General features: G+C 41.4%; 1 protein-coding gene across 1 annotated transcript in view; it reads left to right on the top strand.

Moving 5' to 3' along the window:
• The window catches only part of DNAH12 (dynein axonemal heavy chain 12), a 90880-nt gene extending 70407 nt beyond the window's left edge, over positions 1 to 20473 (top strand). Inside the window, exons 63-74 of the mRNA XM_075184193.1 lie at positions 2024 to 2174; positions 3220 to 3476; positions 5220 to 5360; positions 5447 to 5584; positions 6536 to 6769; positions 7814 to 8002; positions 9178 to 9281; positions 10571 to 10775; positions 11382 to 11519; positions 12856 to 12947; positions 13765 to 13832; positions 19150 to 20473. Of these exons, the coding sequence (XP_075040294.1) occupies positions 2024 to 2174; positions 3220 to 3476; positions 5220 to 5360; positions 5447 to 5584; positions 6536 to 6769; positions 7814 to 8002; positions 9178 to 9281; positions 10571 to 10775; positions 11382 to 11519; positions 12856 to 12947; positions 13765 to 13832; positions 19150 to 19340 (1908 nt within the window). The 3' untranslated portion in view covers positions 19341 to 20473. The remainder of the gene's footprint in view (positions 1 to 2023; positions 2175 to 3219; positions 3477 to 5219; positions 5361 to 5446; positions 5585 to 6535; positions 6770 to 7813; positions 8003 to 9177; positions 9282 to 10570; positions 10776 to 11381; positions 11520 to 12855; positions 12948 to 13764; positions 13833 to 19149) is intronic.
• Positions 20474 to 23029: the final 2556 nt, after the last annotated feature.

The following is a 23029-nucleotide window of genomic DNA, read 5'->3' as shown; positions in this document are numbered from 1 at the left end:
TGAAAAGGTTTTGAAATGGGCTCTATGTACTAGACGTGTCCTTGACTCGTCCCCCGGCCTCACCCTGGTCAGACAGCAGCACACAGCGGCCATCTGGGGCTAATACGGAAGTAAGAGTGGTAATACGCAGCTCTTTCATATTTGCCTTCATACATAAACCTCTATGTGTATTAAGCTCCCTGATCTGACTTCAGTCGTGTCAAGGGATAGGTCAGATCTCATAGCAATGACGGAGTCATGGTGTAATAATAATCTTGACTGGGACAGTAGTCCCTGGTTTTACCTTGTTTAGAAAAGTCAGAGAAGGAAAAAAGGAAAGTTATGTTGTTGTTCTTCTCATGTGGAAAGACATCTGCCAATTGCTCATTCAGCCAGTCGTGGCTTTTTGAATCACTTGCATAGAGCACCTCTCAAGCAAGGGAACCAACATACAAGGAAGTAATCCTAGATTTAGTTCTCACATATATAGTAGAGGACAAAAAACAGCGCTAGAAATATATATGGGTGTAGCCAATAGAGGAGGTACAAGGACCAAGGCAGAATTAAATAATCAACAATTTATTACAACCATATAATCAAATCCAATGTAAAACAAGGAGATATGACTCCTAAAACCCAAATAAAAATAGTAATACTGTTGACAGATAACGTATTCAGATAGAAGGCATAAATCGTCACACTGACTCTTCGCAATAAATGTCCACAGTCACTAATGTCTCCGGGAGTGAGTATGGAGGTAATAAGAATGATGGTATCCGGGTATACAAGCCTATTTTACAATCCAGCATAAGGTATAAGAAGTTTAGACCAGCGGTACTCACGGTCCTCTTCTATGCGGTGTTTGATATGGCTCTCCGGGACAGAATCTCCTACAGCTAACAGCTGCTGATAGTGGAAATATCCTGCACGTAAGTCCTCCTAGCGGTGTTTCACCGCAGCTCTCCCGTGATTTGATAGTTGACAACATGTGACATAGAACTGTGCATACAGACAGCATGCCCGGGCAGGAATGGAGAGCAGTGTGAAGTAATTCCTCGCCAATAGATCTGTACTATCTGATCGGTATATAGTCAGATCATAAGGTTTAAAAACAGATGAATGGATAACCAGGCGACGCGTTTCGTCTCAGACATGATACTTTTTCAAGCCAAAGGTAGATATATAGACATAGGATCCGTATCAATGTGTCTCTAGGAGAGTACTTGGGGATCTAGAGTGTGGATCAGTGGCAGATCCAGGGGAAGGGCTTTTGGTGATCGCCCCCCCCCCCCCCCCCCCACACACTCCAGCAGCACAAGCCTACCTTTAAATTGTGTCCAAGATGCCGATGAAAACGGGGAGGTGGCATGGCCAATCGTGGGGGCAGGGTGAGGCCAATCATAGCTAGCCAATCATAATGGAGGGGAGGCGTGTCTATGCTAAGTCGCGCCCCCTAAAGATACAGTCTAGGTCCGCCCCTGGTGTGGATTTTTATACTGGAAGCAATAATACTTTACAGCACCAAGGCTTTTAGATGATAACAAAGCCGACTTTAGGCAAATGAGATGTAATTTGTGTCTCTGACAGGGCAGCAATGAACGGGTGTCACACTCACCAGTGGGTATGTGAGGGGAGCAGAGGGTAGTAATAGTGCTTAACCAGCTCTGGGTACACCCCAGGGATGTCGCCATCCCCCCGTCATCACAAGATTGGGGGTATGCTTTATAGGTCACTGGTAAAGCCTCACCTTACTGTGTACAGTTCTGGAGGCCATATCTCCACATATACATACAATAATAAAATACAAATAAATATGTTTTACAAAATGATTGTTATGCTGCAAAACAAACAGATAAGCCGCACCCGTCACCTACACACGCGGTGGCAGCCATTTTGTAAGTGGAAAAAATCTTGACAAGAATACGAGCTATAAATTCATCAGCGACATCATTGGGCATGGGGTACAAAGTGTGTAGGTGACGGTGCACTATACATGTATAAAACAAATACACTCAGTGGGTCTTCACTTACTTATCACTCACAGATCAGCCCGGCTGTCGCCAACTATGTCACTGACAAACTGGGAAAGAAATTTGTTGAGCCGCCTCCATTTGATTTATCAAAAAGTTATTTGGATTCCAATTCTACAATCCCCCTCATCTTCGTCTTATCTCCAGGAGCTGATCCAATGGCGAGTAAGTATTGTAAAGTGATCCACTGACTGTCTGAGGTGTTTGTGCATGTAAATTTAGTGTTCACGTGTGGTTTCCACAATCCTTGTGTACAAGTGTGTGAATGTGCATTTAAGACGTATATCTGGATTACAATATGCACTGTGCTTATCATACTTTTCAATAAGTACATCGTTTACATTTATATTAGCGTGAAGAAGATGTGGTTCAGTGGTAAATGGTTCTGATCACTGTATAAAAATGAGACAGAGACTTACTTGTGACATTATTCAAATCCCAGTGTCGCCTCCTTGTGACGTTTAACAAGTTACTTAGTCTCTTTGTGCCCCAGACACTATGGTGGGATTGAAAGCTCAGTTGTCAGGTGCCTGGTAGTTATATTTGGATTGGGTGCATCCTTAAATGAATTTCCCTCACCTATAAAAATATTTTATTAACATAACTACTCCCCCTACATGCGGCTGTTTCCTCTGTTTCTCTCATAGCCCCAGCCAGAAACCAGGGGACCAATCACAAGCTGCAGGCAAGGGATTGGACTTGTGATTGGTCCTTACAACCCCCTCAACCACCATTCATTTGAAGGTCGTGAGCTTTATTAATATGCTGAAATAACGTAGTAGCTCCAGAGCTATGGCTAGAGGCAGGGGGGATGTTGGTAAATCATTTTCTTAAGTGATGACCCAGCTTTAAACGGAGACGTTACCTGACATGTAGTGTTGCATTGTCGTGTATATATAGTGAATATTTTAAAAATAAAAAATAGCGTTTAAAGTGATATATTTTACCTTCAACATAGCATTAATGAACGACCTGTATAACTATTGCTGGTGTAGTCAGTGAATCATTACTGCTAATGTATGGGAGGAACAGGTTTTAGGGGCTACTGCCCCTAATAAACATATATGTAAATATGCTGCGTGCTGTTGATGTCTGAGTGTTTTATATCTGTTTACTGGTTATATATTCCTTCCCCTCTGCGTTCTGTAGGGTCTCTCTCTATTGGCTGCACTTTACCATCCCTGTGACAGAATTAAACCTCTTCTTTCAGGTTTGCTGAAATTTGCCAATGACAAGAACATGGGAGGAGGTGACAAGTTCCAGGCCATCTCGCTGGGCCAGGGCCAAGGGCCCGTGGCTGCAAAAATGATAAAAGAGGGAGCAGCAGGCGGCACGTGGGTGTGTCTGCAGAACTGTCACCTGGCCGTGTCCTGGATGCCGACCTTGGAGAAGATTTGTGAGGAGTTCACTAGTAACACATGTCATCCAGACTTTAGACTCTGGCTAACTAGTTATCCCTCACCAAAGGTAATTATATCATGGCTGTAAGAAATTGTCTATGTTCTGAACATGATCTTTATTAAGTTATTAGATAGGAAACAGTACCTAAACCTACACCGTGTGTAATTAATCCATGTTTTCACTGCTCTTGTTTATGGGATTGCTGCGGCAGCCATCTTGTCTCAATGCTAAAAGCACCAATGTGCAAACTATAGCAACCAATACGATATTATCTCTGATGAATAGTAGACTGTTTACTTTAATATTTAGTATTATAGGTAACAGTATATCATACTTGCCAACTCTCCCTGAATGTCAGGGAGACTCCCTGAAATAGGGGTGATCTCCCTCACTCCCTGAAGAGTCTGGCATTCTCCCTGATGCTGAGCCAGTACAAGGCGTGGTTGGCTTCGCCATCTGTGGCATGATGATACAGTTCAGAAATTGTGTCCTATGTCCATGTATTGATGACTATGGAGGTAGCCATTTTCATGGAGACCAAGATTTAATCAAAGACTGACAGGTAAGACAGCATGACTTCAGTAATGGAGACAGAAATGTAAAAGACACTTCAGTCTTTAGAGATTCATTAGCTGCTTTTCTGTAACACATAGTTGCCTACTCTCCCGGAATGTCTGGGAGACTCCCGCATTTCTGGGTGACCTCCCGGGCTCCCGGAAGAGCAAGGCAACCTCCTGGTTCTCTCCCCCGCAATAGATAAGTGGTGGGAACGGGGCTTAATGACACAAATATCGCATCATATTAACCCCGCCCCCTGCTGTAATTGGCCAAAATTGTGCCAATCGTTTAGGGGGCTATGCCAAAATGATGCGATTCATCAAGCCCCACCCCCGCACTCTCACCTTCCCAGGGATCTCCCTGATGCCAACGAGGAAAAGTTGGCAAGTATGCAGTATATGTGTCCTATTTGCAGCCAGCCACTATAAAAGCCTCTTGAACTGCTCCTATACTGACAGATCCAGGCAGTTGGTGCTTTCTCAGTTACGCTGTGTGTGACTAAACTGGATGAGTCCAGTTGTTCAGTGCTCCGGCCAAGGGACTGGATTACATGTGTGGTTTATGGCTGCACATACTGGTCTATGGTCAGGACAATCTGCTTTGCTTTTAGTCATGGTAATTTTAGGCCAAAACTTGCAGAGAGATTTTGTTCTAGTTTAGTCTAAGAGATGCCACCTGAATGACAGTGTTAGTCCCGAGTGGCATGGGCCTTCAAATAATTTATATTTATTATCATTTATTTATATAGTGTCTGCATATTAAGCTGGGCTGTACAGAGAATATTTATTTTTTTGCAGAATCTGTTTTTATTGAAAGCGGTACAACCTTTGCATTTCACAGAAACATTTTGGTATAAGGACGCAGGGTGGGCATCCACCAACAATACATTCTTACCATGATGCTAGATATTATCCGTTCAACTGCAGAAGGAAGTCATTGAATGCATGTGTGTACAGAGAATATTTAGTCACTCACATCATGTGTTAGCTAGCAATTACTATGAAGCTTTGCAGGATGCATGCCTAACTTAGACTTTGTCTGTGCACACTATACAGAGCACATTATCATTTTGCACTTTAAACATGTGGCACAAGGAGAGTTTAGTGTGCACAGCTAGACAGATTGGCGCGTCAGGTTTGCAAGACAAGAGTGAAACAGTTATAGTGATGATACCAGCGACTCTATTAGAAGACTGATGTGTGCATTACATCCATTCTGTCGCTTATGAATTAATCTCTACTGTGGCCTCAGTTTCCAGTGACCATTCTTCAGAACGGTGTAAAAATGACAAATGAGCCACCAACAGGACTGAGGCTAAATCTGCTACAGTCTTATCTCAGTGACCCTATCTCTGACTCTGAATTCTTCAATGGCTGTCCAGGAAAGGAGCAGGTAGGAGTCTTTCCAAACCCCTAAACATCTGCTTTCTGGGATGTAGGGAAGTACAGCAAATCAACCCAGACATCTCTGTTTTCTAGATATGGGAGAAGCTGCTTTTTGGGGTCTGTTTTTTTCACGCTCTGGTCCAGGAACGGAAGAAGTTTGGTCCTCTCGGATGGAACATTCCATATGGGTTCAATGAATCTGATTTGCGAATCAGTATTCGACAACTGCAGGTGATTGTTTTATCATTTCATTAAGGTTTTGCAATGTATTATGCTCATATGGGAAAAGAAGGTTTTGTACATAATTTGTTGTGTTAAGGAGAACCAGAGAGAGTCATGTTGTCAGCATACGTTCTACTCTCACCAGGTCTAGTTCCCTGTATTCCTCTCTGGCCATACATAATGCACCAGACATTATGTTATAAAGAGATCATCATCATCATCAGTTATTTATATAGCGCCACTAATTCCGCAGCGCTGTACAGAGAACTCACATCAGTCCCTGCCCCATTGGAGCTTGCAATCTAAATCCCCTAACTTACATACACACACAGACAGAGAGATTAAGGTCAATTTAATAGCAGCCAATTAACCTACCAGTATGTTTTTGGAGTGTGGGAGGAAACCGGAGCACCCGGAGGAAACCCACGCAAACACAGGGAGAACATACAAACTCCACACAGATAAGGCCATGGTCAGGAATCAAACTCATGACCCCAGTGCTGTGAGGCAGAAGTGCTAACTCTAGACCACTGTGCTGCCCAAAGAGATAAGCAATTCAGAACCTGGTGACAGATTATCTTGAATTTACGGAAGTAATGTGATGTATTTAGAGTTTATCCTTCCCTACAACAATGTAAATAATAACGACCTATGACACAGAAACAAATGATTAGACTTAACCCTTTGGCATGGTACCCTGGGCCTCTCCTACATGGTGTTTCATGCTGTCCTCTGCTTTTGTGACAATGTAAAGTCTCTATAATATTTCTTCAGAGGAAAGATTCATTATATACATTATTTAGTTGTCATATGATGAACATTTCCATTTATAATACCGGTATTTGGCTACTTGGGGTTCTAGGATATACAAGCATATTTTTTTCAGAACTTGTATGACATTATTATTATTAATGTGTTTGTGTGCTATAACAGTATTTTATACTTCTTTTATTATTTCAGCTGTTTGTCAATGACTATGAACATGTTCCCTTTGAGGCCATCTCATACCTCACTGGGGAGTGTAACTACGGAGGGCGTGTGACTGATGACTGGGACCGGCGCCTCCTACTGACCACTCTGGCAAATTTCTACAATAACGAAATAGCGGAAAATTCCCGTTATTCCTTCTCTTCAAGCGGGAACTACCTAGTGCCGCCTAAAGGCAGCTATGACGACTACATAGAATTCATCAAGGTGATTCTCAATGTCATCAGCTTAATTTTACATTGTTTTATGTCATTAGATCACTGTGATTCAGCAGGAGAAAAATACGATATCGAACTTTCCATTAATATCAATAGCCAGTGTTTGAGAAATATCTCCAAGCATATATAAGTGTACCAGATGTGTGTTATAAATAAAGTATTTAAATTCAAAAATAGTCACGTGTAACCAAGTAATGTTCACTGGACCTATGCAGAAACTTGATCTATTTTTATACTAATATATAAGGGGCTGCTCATAAGAACCACTGCTCTCCTGAAAGGTTGTTACTGGACTTTTCTGCTCAATGCTGCTCAGGGTCACAGTGATTTAGATCGGCCAGTTTGACCATATATTGTACCATGTGGGCTGTGTCAAGCAGTTGCTGTGAATATTCAGGTCTGGCTGAAAATAAGTAAACGTAGTAAGCTATAACATAATAATTAAAATAGTAAAAAGTTCCTCGTTGTAGGTGCTCAATAAAAAAAAAAAAAAAGAAATCAAAGATTATTTAAAAATAATTAAGTTATTTAAATTAAGTAATTTAAGTAAAAATAAATAAATATATTTTTTTAAGTAAAGTTAAGTTATTTAAAATAATAAAAAAATGCCACAATCGAGCATGGCAGAAAATCGCATTGACTCGTGACCTTTTGCTTTCCATGTGACAAGAACATGGACAGCAGGGGCAGGCTGGGCTGGTCCCATAGTGGGGCTACCTCATTCTGGGTCACTGGGCCACATGCATTTTTTTCCCTTTAAAATAGGATGCGGAGTTGAGTCTTGCCCCCCCGGGTGGAAGTTTGCCAGAACTCCCCTGATGGACAGGCAGCTTTTTTTTGCTGTGTGTTTAATTACTTGTACTTCATCAACCACAGACACCCAGTATCTTACAGTGCTGACTTTGTCTGGACACTGCAGATAAGATGTCTGAATCACGTTACATGAGGAATCTGCCGTTGGATACTGTCAGTTCTCTAACACTCTGTTCTCTCGTACTGAAACATCATCTTTCTCTTTCCTTTCACATGGCAGAGACTCCCATTCAGTCAGCAGCCTGAGGTTTTTGGCTTACATGAAAATGTTGATATATCAAAGGATCTGCAGCAAACCAAAATCATTTTCGAGTCCTTACTGCTCACTCAGGGGGGCAGCCGCCAAGGAGGATCGTCGGGTGCCAGTGATAACACCTTGTATGAGATAGCAAGTGATATACTGAGCAAGGTGAGCACAGTGTCTGCCCTTCACACATAGGCCTGAGAGTCACATGACTTTATTTTGGGGGTAATAAAGAGCACCCTGCTTTGTATTCTGCTGAGTTGCAGTGAACGTTACATCATCTGGGCAACAGATAAGCATCTAGATTATGCGCTGCACTGTGGGGGAGGGGCAAGATGCAAAACGGGTCATCGAGCCCGCCCCCGCGGGACTTGATTTAATTATGCAACTGCTCCACCCACATGGTGATGTGAACGGTGTCATGATGTCCTCTTGTCTCTTTTTTTCCTACCTCATCTCTGCATCTCTCAGCAGCGAGGTAGGAAATTTAGGCATGTACGGTGTATATAAAGCTGAGAAGGTGTGTGACTGCATATTCTATTTTAGTTATGGGTTTTTATGTGCAGACAAAGCCATATATCTGTGCACAATGTGTATGGCCTAAGTAATAATTATTTCCTGGAAGCAATGCATTGTTAATTCTTCTCATTTGTTGTGACTCTCCCTCCCCTCATGTTCCTACTATAGGGCAGATATCTGGGCTTTGTCTATCCAATTACATGAAGCATCCTATTGGTCAATTCTAATGAAATGTTGTGCAATAGCTGTTTAGAAATGATTTAATGTTGTGTATTACATGTTAAAAACAAAATGAACCAAATAATTTTTAAGTCTAATGTATGCCAACACCAGTCACTGAGATATTGAATATGGATCAATAAATATATATCCATATTTTTGTTTTCCTTTTTTTAAATTCTTTTCTTGTTCTCCTGTGCTTGGATCCACACGGAGGCTCCTAGTTCAGACACCTTTGTTGTTTCCTGTGAGTGGAATCTTCCCAGCTCCCTGGGATTTATGGGCAGCACGGTGGCTTAGTGGTTAGCACTTCTGCCTCACAGCACTGGGGTCATGAGTTCGATTCCTGACCATGTTTGCGTGGGTTTCCTCCGGGTGCTCCGGTTTCCTCCTACATTCCAAAAACATACTGGTAGGTTCATTGGCTGCTATCAAATTGACCTTAGTCTCTCTCTCTCTCTCTCTCTCTGTGTATGTTAGGGAATTTAGACTGTAAGCCCCAATGGGGCAGGGACTGATCTGATTTCTCTGTATATAGCGCTACTAATTCTGCAGCTGTGTAAATAGCTGATGATGATGATTGTTCTTCTTATTTTTTACAGCTGCCAAAGGACTTTGACATTGAGGCATCTCTGCAGAAGTTCCCGGTGCGATATGAAGAGAGTATGAACACGGTGCTGGTGCAGGAGATGGAGAGGTTTAACAAGTAAGCAGCTGTTTACACCCATCACATTTTTAACTAGCGCTGTTACTTTATTACTTACAATGATATAACACTAGGTGGAGCACAAGTGCCTGTACCAGGGTTCAATTGCGTTACAGTTTCTGTGATCACCCTGGCCCATGTCTGTATTAACACACTAAATATAGAAAGATTTATTAGAGCAGGCATGGACCGTCTGTGGCTGTATGTGTTGTGAAACTACAAGCCCCAGCATGCTTTGCCAGCAGATAGTCAGCCGATAGCTGGCAGGGTATGCTGGGACCTGTAGTTTCATAACATCTAGAGAGCCGCAGGTTGTCCAAGTCCGTACTAAACTATCTGTAGACATTTTATAGGATCCAGGCCCAACTTTGGAATTCAAATTCTATTGTCGAGTTTAGTTCAGAACTTTCAGAATTCCTTGAATGTTTATCTCAGAAATCACATTTCCTAAGTCAGGGATTTTATTTGTATTATTTCAAGGTTTAGAAACAGAACTACACAGATTATTAATTTTAGGGTTTTTTTATTCAAGTAATCAAAGTAGATAATGGATGACATTACCTATGTCATCTGCTAAACCAGCTACGGTACAAATAGACTTATTGTATTTTATAAAATGTACTAGTAATATTCACCAATAGATATATAATTATTTAATTATTTCAGGAACTTCATATTTTAGTATTTGGTTGAGTACCAAATCCTTTAACAAACGTGTCTGTCCACTTTTGCTACTAATGGACCAAATCTGAACCTTATATGTATATTGTGGCCTCAATAATCACAACTTTTATTATAGTTTCTGGAGACAATTATTTTCTGTGTTCTACAATTGCAGAAAAATCAGCGTTTGGATCCTGTTGGACCAATTTTAAGGAATTGACCGAACAGAACTATTGCGAAAGCCCTTAGTGCATCCATAGTTAGAATTAAAAATGTTTTATATTAAAGGAGTATACAGTGGTCCTTTACATATGTCATCATGGGCAAAGTATTTATGGTTACTGGAGAACAGATACCTTAAAGGGCTGAATAAAAAGAATAGTTTACGCACAGCTAGACAACTATGGCACATGTAAGCTCAAAACTCAGACCAATAGCGACCTATTGCCCCTAAAGTCCTGATTTAGGTACATTTGTGCATATTACAAATTGCCATTTTAAATCCAAAAAGCATGCAGAGCAATAAAACAACGTGACCAAAAGAATATAAAGAAACATCAGCTTATAATGTCTGTATACTGTCTGTACCCACTCACAGATATATATCTTCCTTTATGTATTTCCAGCTTAATCCGTACTATCCGAACAACACTACAGAATCTGCAGAAAGCCATCAAGGGTCTGGTAGTTATGGACTCAGAGCTGGAGGCTCTGTCTGGCAGTTTAATTGTAGGGAAGGTCCCTGAAACGTGGGCGAAGCGTTCTTACCCCAGCCTGAAACCCCTGGGAAGCTACGTCAGTGACTTCCTAGCCCGGCTGAAGTTCCTACAGGTGAGAGTCTGGGCTGTCCGTCATTATAAATAAACCACATTTTATTTATTTTTTCCAGTTGTGACTTTTGAGAAATTTGTAAAAAATCTGTTTAAGCAACAATAAACTGAGATGCAGACACATGAAAACCTTTGGTCTGTAACCCTATGTCAGAGGCATCTATTCGTAGCTGTGAAAGTAATAACTAAGTATTTTATACTGACAACTGTTCTATAATCTCAGCCTTTGCGTCTCTCTCATAATGTGGACAGTACTGTGCGGAGTTTGTGAGGGTAAGGACAAACGTGTCTGTGTCTGTGTCAAATTTGCTCTAAAAAAATCAATTTGGAACAGATTAAAAAAAAGTTTGCTCTAGCATACAATAAAGCTGCTGGCAGGGACATTTTTAATCTAATTATTTAAGTGGGATGTGCTTAGAGTGCAGGAAGACAGCCTAGAGATTGCTCTTCTGACATCCAAGGAGAGGTAACGCAGCCCAGGCCTTTTAATGTTCTAACATTAAAATAATTGCTTAAGTGTAATTTCGTTTTTTAGGATTTTCAGTTACAGAGAAATTATATCCAGTCACGGCTATAAATGAAATCACCGTTATGTGTTTTATTCTAGAACTGGTTTGAATCTGGAAAGCCTCACGTCTTCTGGTTGTCTGGGTTCTTCTTCACACAAGCGTTTTTAACTGGTGCTATGCAGAATTATGCCAGAAAATACCGAATCCCCATTGATCTGCTGGGATATGAATTTCAGGTGGGATCAATAACCTGCATTTTTTATGTATTCTCCTATTCTATTTATGCTCTATTCAAGACAAATGAGAGCACATCAATCCTGTGATGCAAAATATATCTTGTGTTTTATGGTCACTTCCTTACCAGGAAGGGAGGGCAAGGGGAGCACTGTAGAACATCAAGGTAGGATTCGGTGATGTGGGTACAGTAGAAAGAGGTTATTTGTGCCAACGTGACCCTATCTGCTTCACTGAGAGAAATATCTATATATTATTACTAGATGAATTATGTTCTGAGAATATTTGAAGACTTTAATGCTACTAATGTCACTTTAGACTAATTTACATTAAGCTTACGTGTACCAAATTGGTCATATATAATATCGTATATATGGCCCCTAATTGTTTTCTCTGATTCAAATTGTAATCAGATTAGAAAAACCAGAAAAGCATTATATGTTCTCATAAATGTGATACCTACATTTTTCAAAAAGTTAAGTGCAATAGAGGGTGAAAATGAATGACAGACAAACAAGAACAGTACAATAAATATTCACTAAAATTCACAGCACTAAAATCCACATAAAGACACTTTTAAAAGTTACTTTAAAACAAATGATCTTCCAATTAATATAATTATATAAATCTTACATATCATACCAATCCCATAAAGCACAATTCAATATATAGCCATGATAGTCTATCCTAGATATATTGGGGATGAACAGCAGACCTAAAATGAGATTATATGTGCAGCGGTGGGGAGGGGGATACCCAGACCTGGGGGTAAATGTATCAAGCTGAGAGTTTTACAGCGGGTTTGAAAAACCAATCAGATTCTAGCTATCATTTATTTAGTACATTCTACAAAATGACAGCTAGAATCTGATTGGTTGCTATAGGCATCATCTCCACTTTTCAAATACGCTGAAAAACTCTCAGCTTGATACATTAACCCCCTGATGTGTAATGAAGAACATTAATGAAGAAAAGGAGGCAAAATACAAATGTCCAAAACATAGAATAATTGGTAATCAAGTGTGTGGGGTAAATGGCCTAATGAGAGGGTCAGTTGTGATGCAGTACTTTGGCCATACATTGAATGTCCAGACCTGTGCAGTTGAGTGTGTGAGGCCCTTTGCAGTATGGTCCTTCAACTAAACCACAGTCTTTCCTTACCACTGTGTGGCCGTATTGGCCGCATATCTGGTTGTCCAGCGATCACGCCAATGACACAATCAGTGGTGAGCCTTAAAATAAATATATCATTGTGGTTGTCATCCCTATACTATTATTTCATGTAGTAGGTGTATTATGTCTTTATATTATAATCTGAACAATCTGATCTCAACCTAGGTTCTTCCCAAGGACACTTCTGACACCTCCCCAGAAGATGGCGTTTATATTAATGGTCTGTTTCTGGATGGTGCTCGGTGGGACAGGAATAGGTCAGTGACTCCCAAGTACTGGGCAATACTTATGTTCATGACTTTCAATGTGTCTCTTCCACAGTATATTGTATATATGATGTTGGTATATTATTTTACATTAGTTACCTAATGTACCTTCTTCTCACAAGCAAATAGCCCGCAGTCATATAATAACCATCTTCTGAGATCAGGGGTGGGAGTAATCATTTTGCTGCTTGAGGAGACAACTGGAATGGTGCTTTATTCATCCTGCATACTAAGTTTATACACGCGTTTCACATATTGTCATTAAGATCTTCGATAAAGACAGAGCCTAGTAACCGACTCATTGTAGGCAGACCCCCTTGAGCAAACTGGTCAAAAGTTTAAATAGCAAAGTTGAGTGAGTCCCTTTATTACTAATCTGCAAGACTTGAATTCAGTTCTATGAAGCTTTAGGATTCCGTGCACTGCATCTTCTGGCCTTCCCCAAGTAAAAGAGCAAGATAGACAATATCTTATATATGTCTGATCTCCTCGGAGGAATGTGAGAAGTAGCATACTGGATATACTTAGTTAATGGGTTTGTCCAAAATAGTATAAAGGTGTTTCAAATGCCGTCAACCCCTTCAGTAATTAACCATTTGCCATATTTATAGTATATTACTCAGTAATGCATAGAATTCGATATATTGTTAATAACCAGTTATGATTGTACTTATGCTTTGTATAACCTGTCTCCACTTTTTAATGAATGCCCCCCCCCCCCCATACACACCTATTTTGCAAAATGTTTCCAGCATATATGTGCATAGTAAAGTAATTCTCAATTTGTTACCTTAATGTGCATCAACAGCGGAGTACTGGCAGAGCAACAACCCAAAATCTTATTTGACTCTGTTCCAATAATCTGGATAAAACCAAGTAAGTGGAATATATGATAAGTTATCAAACATTAGATATAAGATACTTACAGAGTACACAATGCCTATACAGTAATGATATACGTCTGTTGAAAAGAAGACGTCTTAGGGCTAGATTTACTAAACTGCGGGTTTGAAAAACTGGAGATGTTACCTATAGCAACCAATCAGATTCTAGCTATCATTTATTTAGTACATTCTACAAAATGACAGCTAGAATCTGATTGGTTGCTATAGGCAACATCTCCACTTTTCAAACTCGCAGCTTAGTAAATATACCTCTTAGTCTGCTAAAGTGTTTTTTGTTTATAGGGTCTGTCAACATATCACTTAAATTGATAGAGAAAATCAAAAGGGGATTGTAAAATCTGAGAATAGAGGAGTGGGCTTAGGGAGTTATAGGCACATATGGACCTAGGATGGACACTGGGAAAACTGAGCAGTAAGATCTTCTGGGACTTGCCCTGAATTGAGAGCACTGCTTTTATATACATTATAATACACATTTGCTAGTGCCTGCCCTGTACCTTATGTGCTGTGCACGGTGGTAGTGCTAGAAATAACCAGGATGATGAGTTGTACTTGAAAGGGAGTTGACAATTTCACGTTTTTCGTCCGCCATCGTACACCACCGGGTGTAACAACTGCTGGACTTGAGGGAAGACTCACCCTACGGCAGATGGGGCCAGAGCTGTGAGCTCCCCCTATCGCTCTGGGCCAAGGACAGTTGCCCCATGTGTATGTGCCCCAATCTGCCATGACTAAGTGCCCTGACCTTAATCATGTGTGTATGACTAATATGAGTTTTATATTTCCCTGGAGGTTTCTGCAGTAGAACAAGCATTTGTTGATTAATCTTCATAAGATCTAGAATCTGGAAGCCTTCCACAATGAAAATGTTACTGTACTCTCCTGATCCAGCTGGCAGAACCTGGTGTTAGATATAGAACTTTGTCTTATTACGGAACGTCTGAAGAAGAGAGCAGCTGTTCTCATTACTTCACCCTCTGCCGCTATAAGAATGAGCACGTTCTCCAAATACACAAGGGGCAAATACACATCAAGCGTTGAGGATTCTTTATAGGCTCTTTATTATTAATCATTTATTGATCAGCTGGATGGTGATATTTTTAAATTGCAACCATAGACATGGGGGGATCAATTACAAGTGGACGCATTGATGCCATGAATGTATGTAGGAAAAGATGCAGAAAAGAAAAGACGCATTTCCTGCATATGTCAGGTCGGATACATCTCAGGATGTATCCAACCATAAAGCAATAGCATTTGCGCCACAGGACAGGCATACAGGTGTGTACACTTAGGCACCACAATAACATAGAGATGTGGCGTGACAGTTGTACTAAAGTGCCAGTACACAGGACTTTCACTTTTGCCAGTACTTCAGTTCTCTTTTCGGGTGCTCAGATGATTTGCTCGCACTACTCGAAACAGAAAATGGGCCAAAACTTTACTGTGCACAAGGAAGACTTGGGGGTAAATGTATTGAGCTGCGAGTTTCCAGCAGGTTTGAAAAGTGGAGATGTTGCCTATAACAACCAATCAGATTCTAGCTATTTGTAGAATGTACTAAATAAATGATAGCTAGAATCTGATTGGTTGCTATAGGCAACATCTACACTTTTCAAACCTGCTGGAAACTCGCAGCTTGATAAATTTACCCCAATAAGTGCATTCGTGGTAAATTAAATGTACATATTCTGTGGTTAGTAAATCAGCTCAACTGTCTTACGACTAAATTATGTTTGTGCTGCTAATGTCTTTAAGACACAATGAGGAGCTTTGCAGTGACCTCTCTTGTTGAATGAGCGTAGGTCAAGTAAGTATGTATTACACTGTGCAATGCAGGGAACATTCTGAACGTTCGGGGTCCCTAACAGCACAATGTGGTCAGCAGAATCTGTTATACGGCTGTATCTCATCTGCTACATGGATACAGACAGTCACGGTCAGCTGTACTAGGAATGTGATACAGCCATGTACAGAGGACACAGCTGTGTGCAGAGGACAAGCAGGGTGTGCCTATAAAGCAGCTATCTCAGGCAGCAGGGCTCAAGGGCAGCAACGCGGAAAGTGGAATACAAAGAGGCTAATTGCCTGGTTAGGAAGATGCTTAATACACTAGTGAAAAAGAAAGGAAAAGATGTGTAGCCCCTGATCCTTTTGTGGGGTGGTCTAGGTGCATATTCCCCACTTTTGCCCCTGGAGCTTCCCCTCAACTACCACCAGGGGGGTATATTTACTAAACTGCGGGTTTGAAAGAGTGGAGATGTTGCCTATAGTAACCAATCAGATTCTAGCTGTCATTTTGTAGACTGCACTAAATAAATGACAGCTAGAATCTGATTGGTTGCTATAGGCAACATCTCCACTTTTTGAAATCCGCAGATTAGTAAATCTATCCCCAGGTCTTGCTCAGCCCTTTTCTTCCCAGCATGCAGTTAAGGGAGCAGGCGCCCCTGCACATACAGGGTTAGTAATAAGAAAGTTGGTTGTGAAGCTGAAGGCAGTGTAATGAGTGGGCGCCAGACCAATTTGATTAAATAATCACTGTTACATCTCTTCTCTCCAGTATAGTTCTTACATGCATAAATCACAGTTGTATAACATCACATATTTTGCCCCCAGAGCTGATTAGGATTGTGACTCTGCTTCTCAGTCCGCAGCCTCTGTGCCCCAGGGTCACTGTGCTTACCTTGCTCTCACCTATCTCCGGGGTATCTCTTCTCTTTAGCTTCTGTATCCTGTCACACTCACAGGTGTGCAGTCTCTGCACTTACACGTTGCACTCAGGAAGCCTCTCAAAGTGGACATCCACGTTCTTGACACTTTGCTTTCTGCAAGCACCTTGCTTGGTTGCACCTCCAATATCTCACCGAGACTCAGAGCTTTACCACCATCTCCCCTCTGATCCTCCCCGGGGCTCAGGCTCTCTGTCTAGTACAGCAACACATCTCTCATCACAGCTAGGTCCCAGAGTCTCCATCTGGGAATCCATACTGCCTTACACTGACACTCAGAGACTACCACCTTCTCTCACCACAAGTCAGAAGAGCGTTAGGATAGAAGCCTCCAATAACCCACTCACTGAGCTGGAGCTGAAGCCTAAAGTAAAGTGTTAGACTGGACTGGACTAGAGATGAAGTTTTCTCTGACTCGAAGGAGGTTGAATATTCGTTTTTTTTCCCCTGACACAGGAGTTGGTATTTAAATGCTCTTGTCCTGCCACTACGGTATAGGCCCACCCCGGAGGTGGTTCTATTCATTGACATTACTAAAGGCTGTCACTCAGGCATATTCATACATACGGAGTTACAAATGATTATGGAAGTAGACTGACGAGAATGAGGTGTTAAAATATATGGGAAAGACAGAGTGGATATTGGAAAGAGGGGGAGAGCAGGGCCATCTTTTCCATTGGGCACGATGGGCAGGTGCCCGGGGGCCCCACGGGCAAGGGGGCCCCATAGGCAGGGCTCTTAATTAGAATAAATAATCCTGCAAAAGAAAAAACCTGCAAAAAAAACCTCAAAGGTCCCTGAGCAACTACATCTATCTATCTCTATCTCTATATATCTATATATCTGTATCTCTATACATCTATATATATATATATATATATATATATATATATGTGTGTAGGGGCCCTGGTGCACTGCTTTGCCCGGGGGCCCATAATGTTGTTAAGATGGCCCTGGGGGAGAGTAAGATAGTAAAGGAAAGTCGTGAGAGGAAGATAGCAATGTGGTGGTAAGTAAGGACATAATAGTAAAGCTGGGAGAGGAAGATACTAATGGCTGGAGAGGAATCTAGTAAAGTGGGTAGATTACAACCATTGCACCTGGGGCTGTGATATCACAGATGCCCCTCTCCCACTAGAACTGTATTTAGAAGAGATACAAAAAGCTGCTACTGTCATTCACAAAACCTCCTACAACAGTGTAACCACAATAATAAAACCAAAACTCAGACACATTTCTGGTGCAGCTTTATTCTAGATATTCTTTAATTATGTAATTATACTTTAAGATTTATTCACAAAATACTGAATATTCGGTCAGACTGAACTATATAAAGGACTACCTAGTACTTACCATACCTCCCAAGTATTCTAAAACCCAAAATCAGGGCAAAATAATCTCTCCCATGATCTTCACAAACCAGACCCAGACCTGTCCAAACACACCCGCAATCTCACAAGGCCACAGCCGCATTCTCACAAGCCACACCCGTATTCTCACAAGGCCACACCTGTATTCTTACAAAGCCACACCTGTATTCTTACAAAGCCACACCTGTATTCTGACAAGGCCACACCTGTATTCTGACAAGGCCACACCCTTATTCTGACAAGGCCACACCCTTATTCTCACAAGGCCACAGCCTTATTCTCACAAGGCCACAGCCTTATTCTTACAAGGCCACACCCGTATTCTCACAAGGACACACTTGTTTTCTTACATGGCCACACCTGTATTCTCACAAGCCACACCCGTATTCTCACAAGGCCACACCTGCATTCTGACAAGGCCACACCTGCATTCTGACAAGGCCACACCCTTATTCTTACAAGGCCACACCCGTATTCTCACAAGGCCACACCTGTATTCTTACAAGGCCACACCCGTATTCTTACAAGGCCACACCTGTATTCTTACAAGGCCACACCTGTATTCTTACAAGGCCACACCCTTATTCTTACAAGGCCACACCTGTATTCTTACAAGGCCACACCTGTATTCTTACAAGGCCACACCTGTATTCTTACAAGGCCACACCCGTATTCTTACAAGGCCACACCTGTATTCTTACAAGGCCACACCCTTATTCTTACAAGGCCACACCTGTATTCTTACAAGGCCACACCCGTATTCTTACAAGGCCACACCCGTATTCTTACAAGGCCACACCCGTATTCTTACAAGGCCACACCTGTATTCTCACAAGGCCACACCCGTATTCTCACAAGGCCACACCCGTATTCTCACAAGGCCACACCTGTATTCTTACAAGGCCACACCCATATTCTGACAAGGCCACACCCGTATTCTGACAAGGCCACACCTGTATTCTTATAAAGCCACACCCGCAGGCCACACCCGCATTCCGACAAGGCCACACCCCCTTTCACATCCAATACTAAAGTGTTTGAATCTGTGCTGACGACTTGTATGTTTGGGAAGGAGAAGAAACATTTAGTCCCACAAAAATAGGGACTGTTGTGAGGTTTATACTTACAAGGGGACAATAAGCTTCAACTAATATCTAATGGTGTTATATTTTTTTGTGCCTTTCAGATAAAGCATCAGATATAAAGAAGACTATGTCTTATGTCTGTCCCCTCTACAAGACCAGTGAACGTAAGGGAACACTGTCCACCACCGGCCATTCTACCAACTTTGTCATTGCGTTGCTGCTTCCAACGGATAAACCTGTCCAGCACTGGATAAAGCGGGGTGTTGCTCTCCTCTGTCAGCTGGATGACTAACGAGACCCCATCATTTACTGTGTTTACACTCTGTGTGTCTCTATACATGCTATATTATTTGTTTTATGACCTAGATGTTAATTTATCAAACCTTCCAAACAGGAAAAGTGGAAGAGTCGCCCATAGCAACCAATCAGATTCTAGCTATCATTTCTCTAGTACATTCTAGAAAATGATAGCTAGAATCTGATTGGTTGCTATGGGCGACTCCTCCACTATTCCTTTTTTGAGTTTGATAAATCTACCCCTATAGTGTAATTATTTGTACAATAATTAGATGTGTTTGACCTATCATAGTCATATGTATTCTGGACAGAATCAAATTGGTTTAAAGTTATTTATTAACAAAGACTAAATGTACAGTAACCCATAGCAACCAACCAGTAATAAACTTTGATTACTGCAAGTTTAGTTCTTTTCCTCTTCTCCTATCACAAACTAACATCTAAGTGATACAGAGGACCGAGAACAGCAGAAGTGACAGGTATTTGGGAAAGTAGAAAAAGTGGGAGTATAATAATTTGCAACTTGATCTAAATTTATTCTACTCAGTACTGGATGTTACACTGCTGTGTTTTGTTTGGCTACAATTTAAGTTTAAATGTCCAACTTTGTTATTATAGATTTTAATTGTCACAGTATTGCTATCCAGATAGTAGTTAATATTTGAGGGTACCTGGCAATTTTAAATAATCCTACAAAGAAAAGTTTATTTTTGTTACCGTATTGATGTGGTTACTATTGTAGTAACAAGTTATTACAAATACTTAATGATTACTGTCTCACCAAGATATAATATCTGAATGCTGGGTGACCCTCTTCATTAATACTCAGGACTCATAGTGGTTACTGCATATGGGAGAGTTATTTAAATTTTAATTTATAAACACTGTTTATAATTTTATTTTATTTCACATATAACTGCATTTTAAATGCAGATTAATATTGGGTGTAAGTTTATTATTTGGTGCAGCTAGATTCTCTGTGGGGTTCCAATTTTAGGACAGACAGCCTTTAGTGCATCATTGCCTAAGGCAGTAGCCCCTGTCTATAGGGATAGCCTTTTTAAATTGTTTTACATATATATATTTTCTGTTAATCTGTTCCAACATGACTATTTCAAATTTTACGGGTCAGACAAGCGCTTTGAATGCTGGCGCTTTTCTAGCTGAAAGTTGCTACTGTTCATAGCACACCAATCGCTTTTTGTTGGCACATTGAAATGAATGGGGCCATTCTCTGCCACTCAAGAGCACTTATACTCCTAAAACACTGTGTGCAATGGCTTCAAAGCGCTCTCATGTGATGGGCTCAGGCTTGCCAAGAGGAATTTGGGCCATGGTACTTCTGGAGGCCCTTTCCCCAGCAGGTTGGTGGCCCCTTCCACTACACAGGGAGGGCAGGGCCAACAGGCAGGCCTGGGCCCGATACTTCATAGTTGCCAACCTTTAACGATTGGCCTCCGGGAGTCTCGGTGTAGAGGGCGGCGTGAGGGGATGGGGCTCCGCGATTCTCGTCATTTGATGCGATTCCCGGAGAATCGCATCATGGAGACTTCAAATCTGCACTAGGAAGTGGGCAGATGCGGGGGAAATTGTCAGCTCTCCCGGAAGTCCAGGAGACCTACCCGGAATTCCGGACTCTCCCGGGCATTCCGGGAGAGTTGGCAAGTATGCGATACTTTGTACCTGCCCCCCCCCCCCCCTTCTCAGCGCCCCTGGATGTGGTGAGTGTTTCCCATTTACTTCCCAGAGTCAGCACAGAGCCATTTGAGTGCTATGTAAACAGTAGCGCTATTTAGCTGGTAGAAAAGCTGGTGTTCAAACCTCCCGTGAGACACCAACCTAAATCTTAGATGCACCTTGTATTTATATTAAAATGGTCATTTCAATGCAAGAATGTGTGTAATTGTATCGTTTATCCAATAACCTTTGTGTTAAGATGAAAACATCATTGGTCATTAAGGACATTAGCTAGGACTGGGCAGATTCCTAGTGTCCAGAGAGTTCGTAGCCCTATGAAAGGTCTTGCCGGGAGCAAGAGGCTATAATATAGATCTATAAAACACTGCAGTATTCGTCACATGCGTTATATGTTTAAGAACATCTAAACAGAAATACAAGGAGCACCATACAGAAAGTCTGCTAGAATCAATAACAAATATGTATAATAATGTTTCAGGAAGTCATCAGAGATGAAGGCATTGGGATACAGATGTAATCAAAGGAGCCATTTTCTATTACCAAACCACTGCAGGCAAGGCACCATTTGTCGGTCTTATTATACCAGTATAATATACCGGTATAATAACACTCAGATACACATACAGGGTCTGGGAATAGCACATAAGAATGCAGTCTGAATGTACCAGCAAAAGTGCATGAGAACAGGTGCGTTTGTACTTTTAGCAGCACGAATCTTAAGATACTTGCAAATTTATAATCTGCTATATAGATGTAGTCAGAACAAAGATACGCTCTGGCATATAGCTATGGCTAACTTAAAGATACATAGCCATCATCATCAACGTGATATTGATGACTTCAGTATCTGTACTGTTTAAAATAAAAACGTGTGTCTCTTATTAAAAGAATAACCAGCACCAGTGCTGTAAACTGGGCAGGTTACCGCTAAAGCAGGGGGCTGTGAATGTGGGGTCCCTCTGCAGAATCATTAATAAGCATCAGACTTTGCCAGGCAGCTGGCCTAGTTCCATCACAGCAGGGAGGTCTGTTACTTGGGGTCTCCCTGTCATAATGTGAACAAGCGCCAGCACCTTCAGCACAACGCTTCAGCCCTTAGGATGATCGGGACTCCAAGAAAACTGCCCTCCATGCTCCAGAGACAGTTTTAATTACATGTGGCACTACATATTCCAGCAGGCAATGGTGCAGTAGGTAATAAATTACCTACTGCACCAGTGGTGCCAGGGAGAGTTCCAGTGCTAATGAGCACATGGCTGCTGACTCTGTAGGTGGGGGGGGCACTCATTTTTTTTATGGGCCATAGCTTCTAAGGAGCCCTGTGATGAATAGGCTGATGGTGTTTACCATTATAACAGGAGCATGGGGTAAATATATCAAGCTGAGAGTTTTCCGGCGGGTTTGAAAAGTGGAGATGTTGCCTATAGCAACCAATCAGATTCTAGCTGTCAGTTTGTAGAATGTACTAAATAAATAAACCTAGAATCTGGTTAGTTTTTCAAACCCGCCGGAAATCTCTCAGCTTGATACATTTACCCACATATCTTGAGAGCAGAAAGATCCTACGCTCATTGTCCCCATGCTCCGCTAAATAACTGGTGCTGGTTATTTAAATAGAGGGGTAGGCACAGTGTTTTATTTATTCATTTACAAATTACTTTTATAAATACAGTCACATGCTGATCTCATCATCATCACCACATATCGTTACTCCAACCCTTCAGGATCTGGCTACTGTGCAATGTATGTGGAGATACATCCGATTCTATCTATGACACATCTTCAGTGGTCATGATACACTTACACATACATGTTCTTACTGTATTGAACCTGCACATACACACCCTGATCCGCCTCTCCAGACGCGGAGGGCCACAAGGGTGGGTTACTTTAGGTCTAAATTTGGCCACTTATTTTTCTTTTTTTCTTTTCTTGCTCCCATGCAGGGCAGCAAAGCACATTTATTTGGTGCAAACTCTAATTTAG

Source organism: Mixophyes fleayi, chromosome 8 (assembly GCF_038048845.1).
Source record: "Mixophyes fleayi isolate aMixFle1 chromosome 8, aMixFle1.hap1, whole genome shotgun sequence".
NCBI classification, from domain to species: Eukaryota; Metazoa; Chordata; class Amphibia; order Anura; family Limnodynastidae; genus Mixophyes; species Mixophyes fleayi.
The sequence above is the reverse complement of the archived record's forward strand: the minus strand, read 5'-3'. Positions and strand labels throughout refer to the sequence as shown.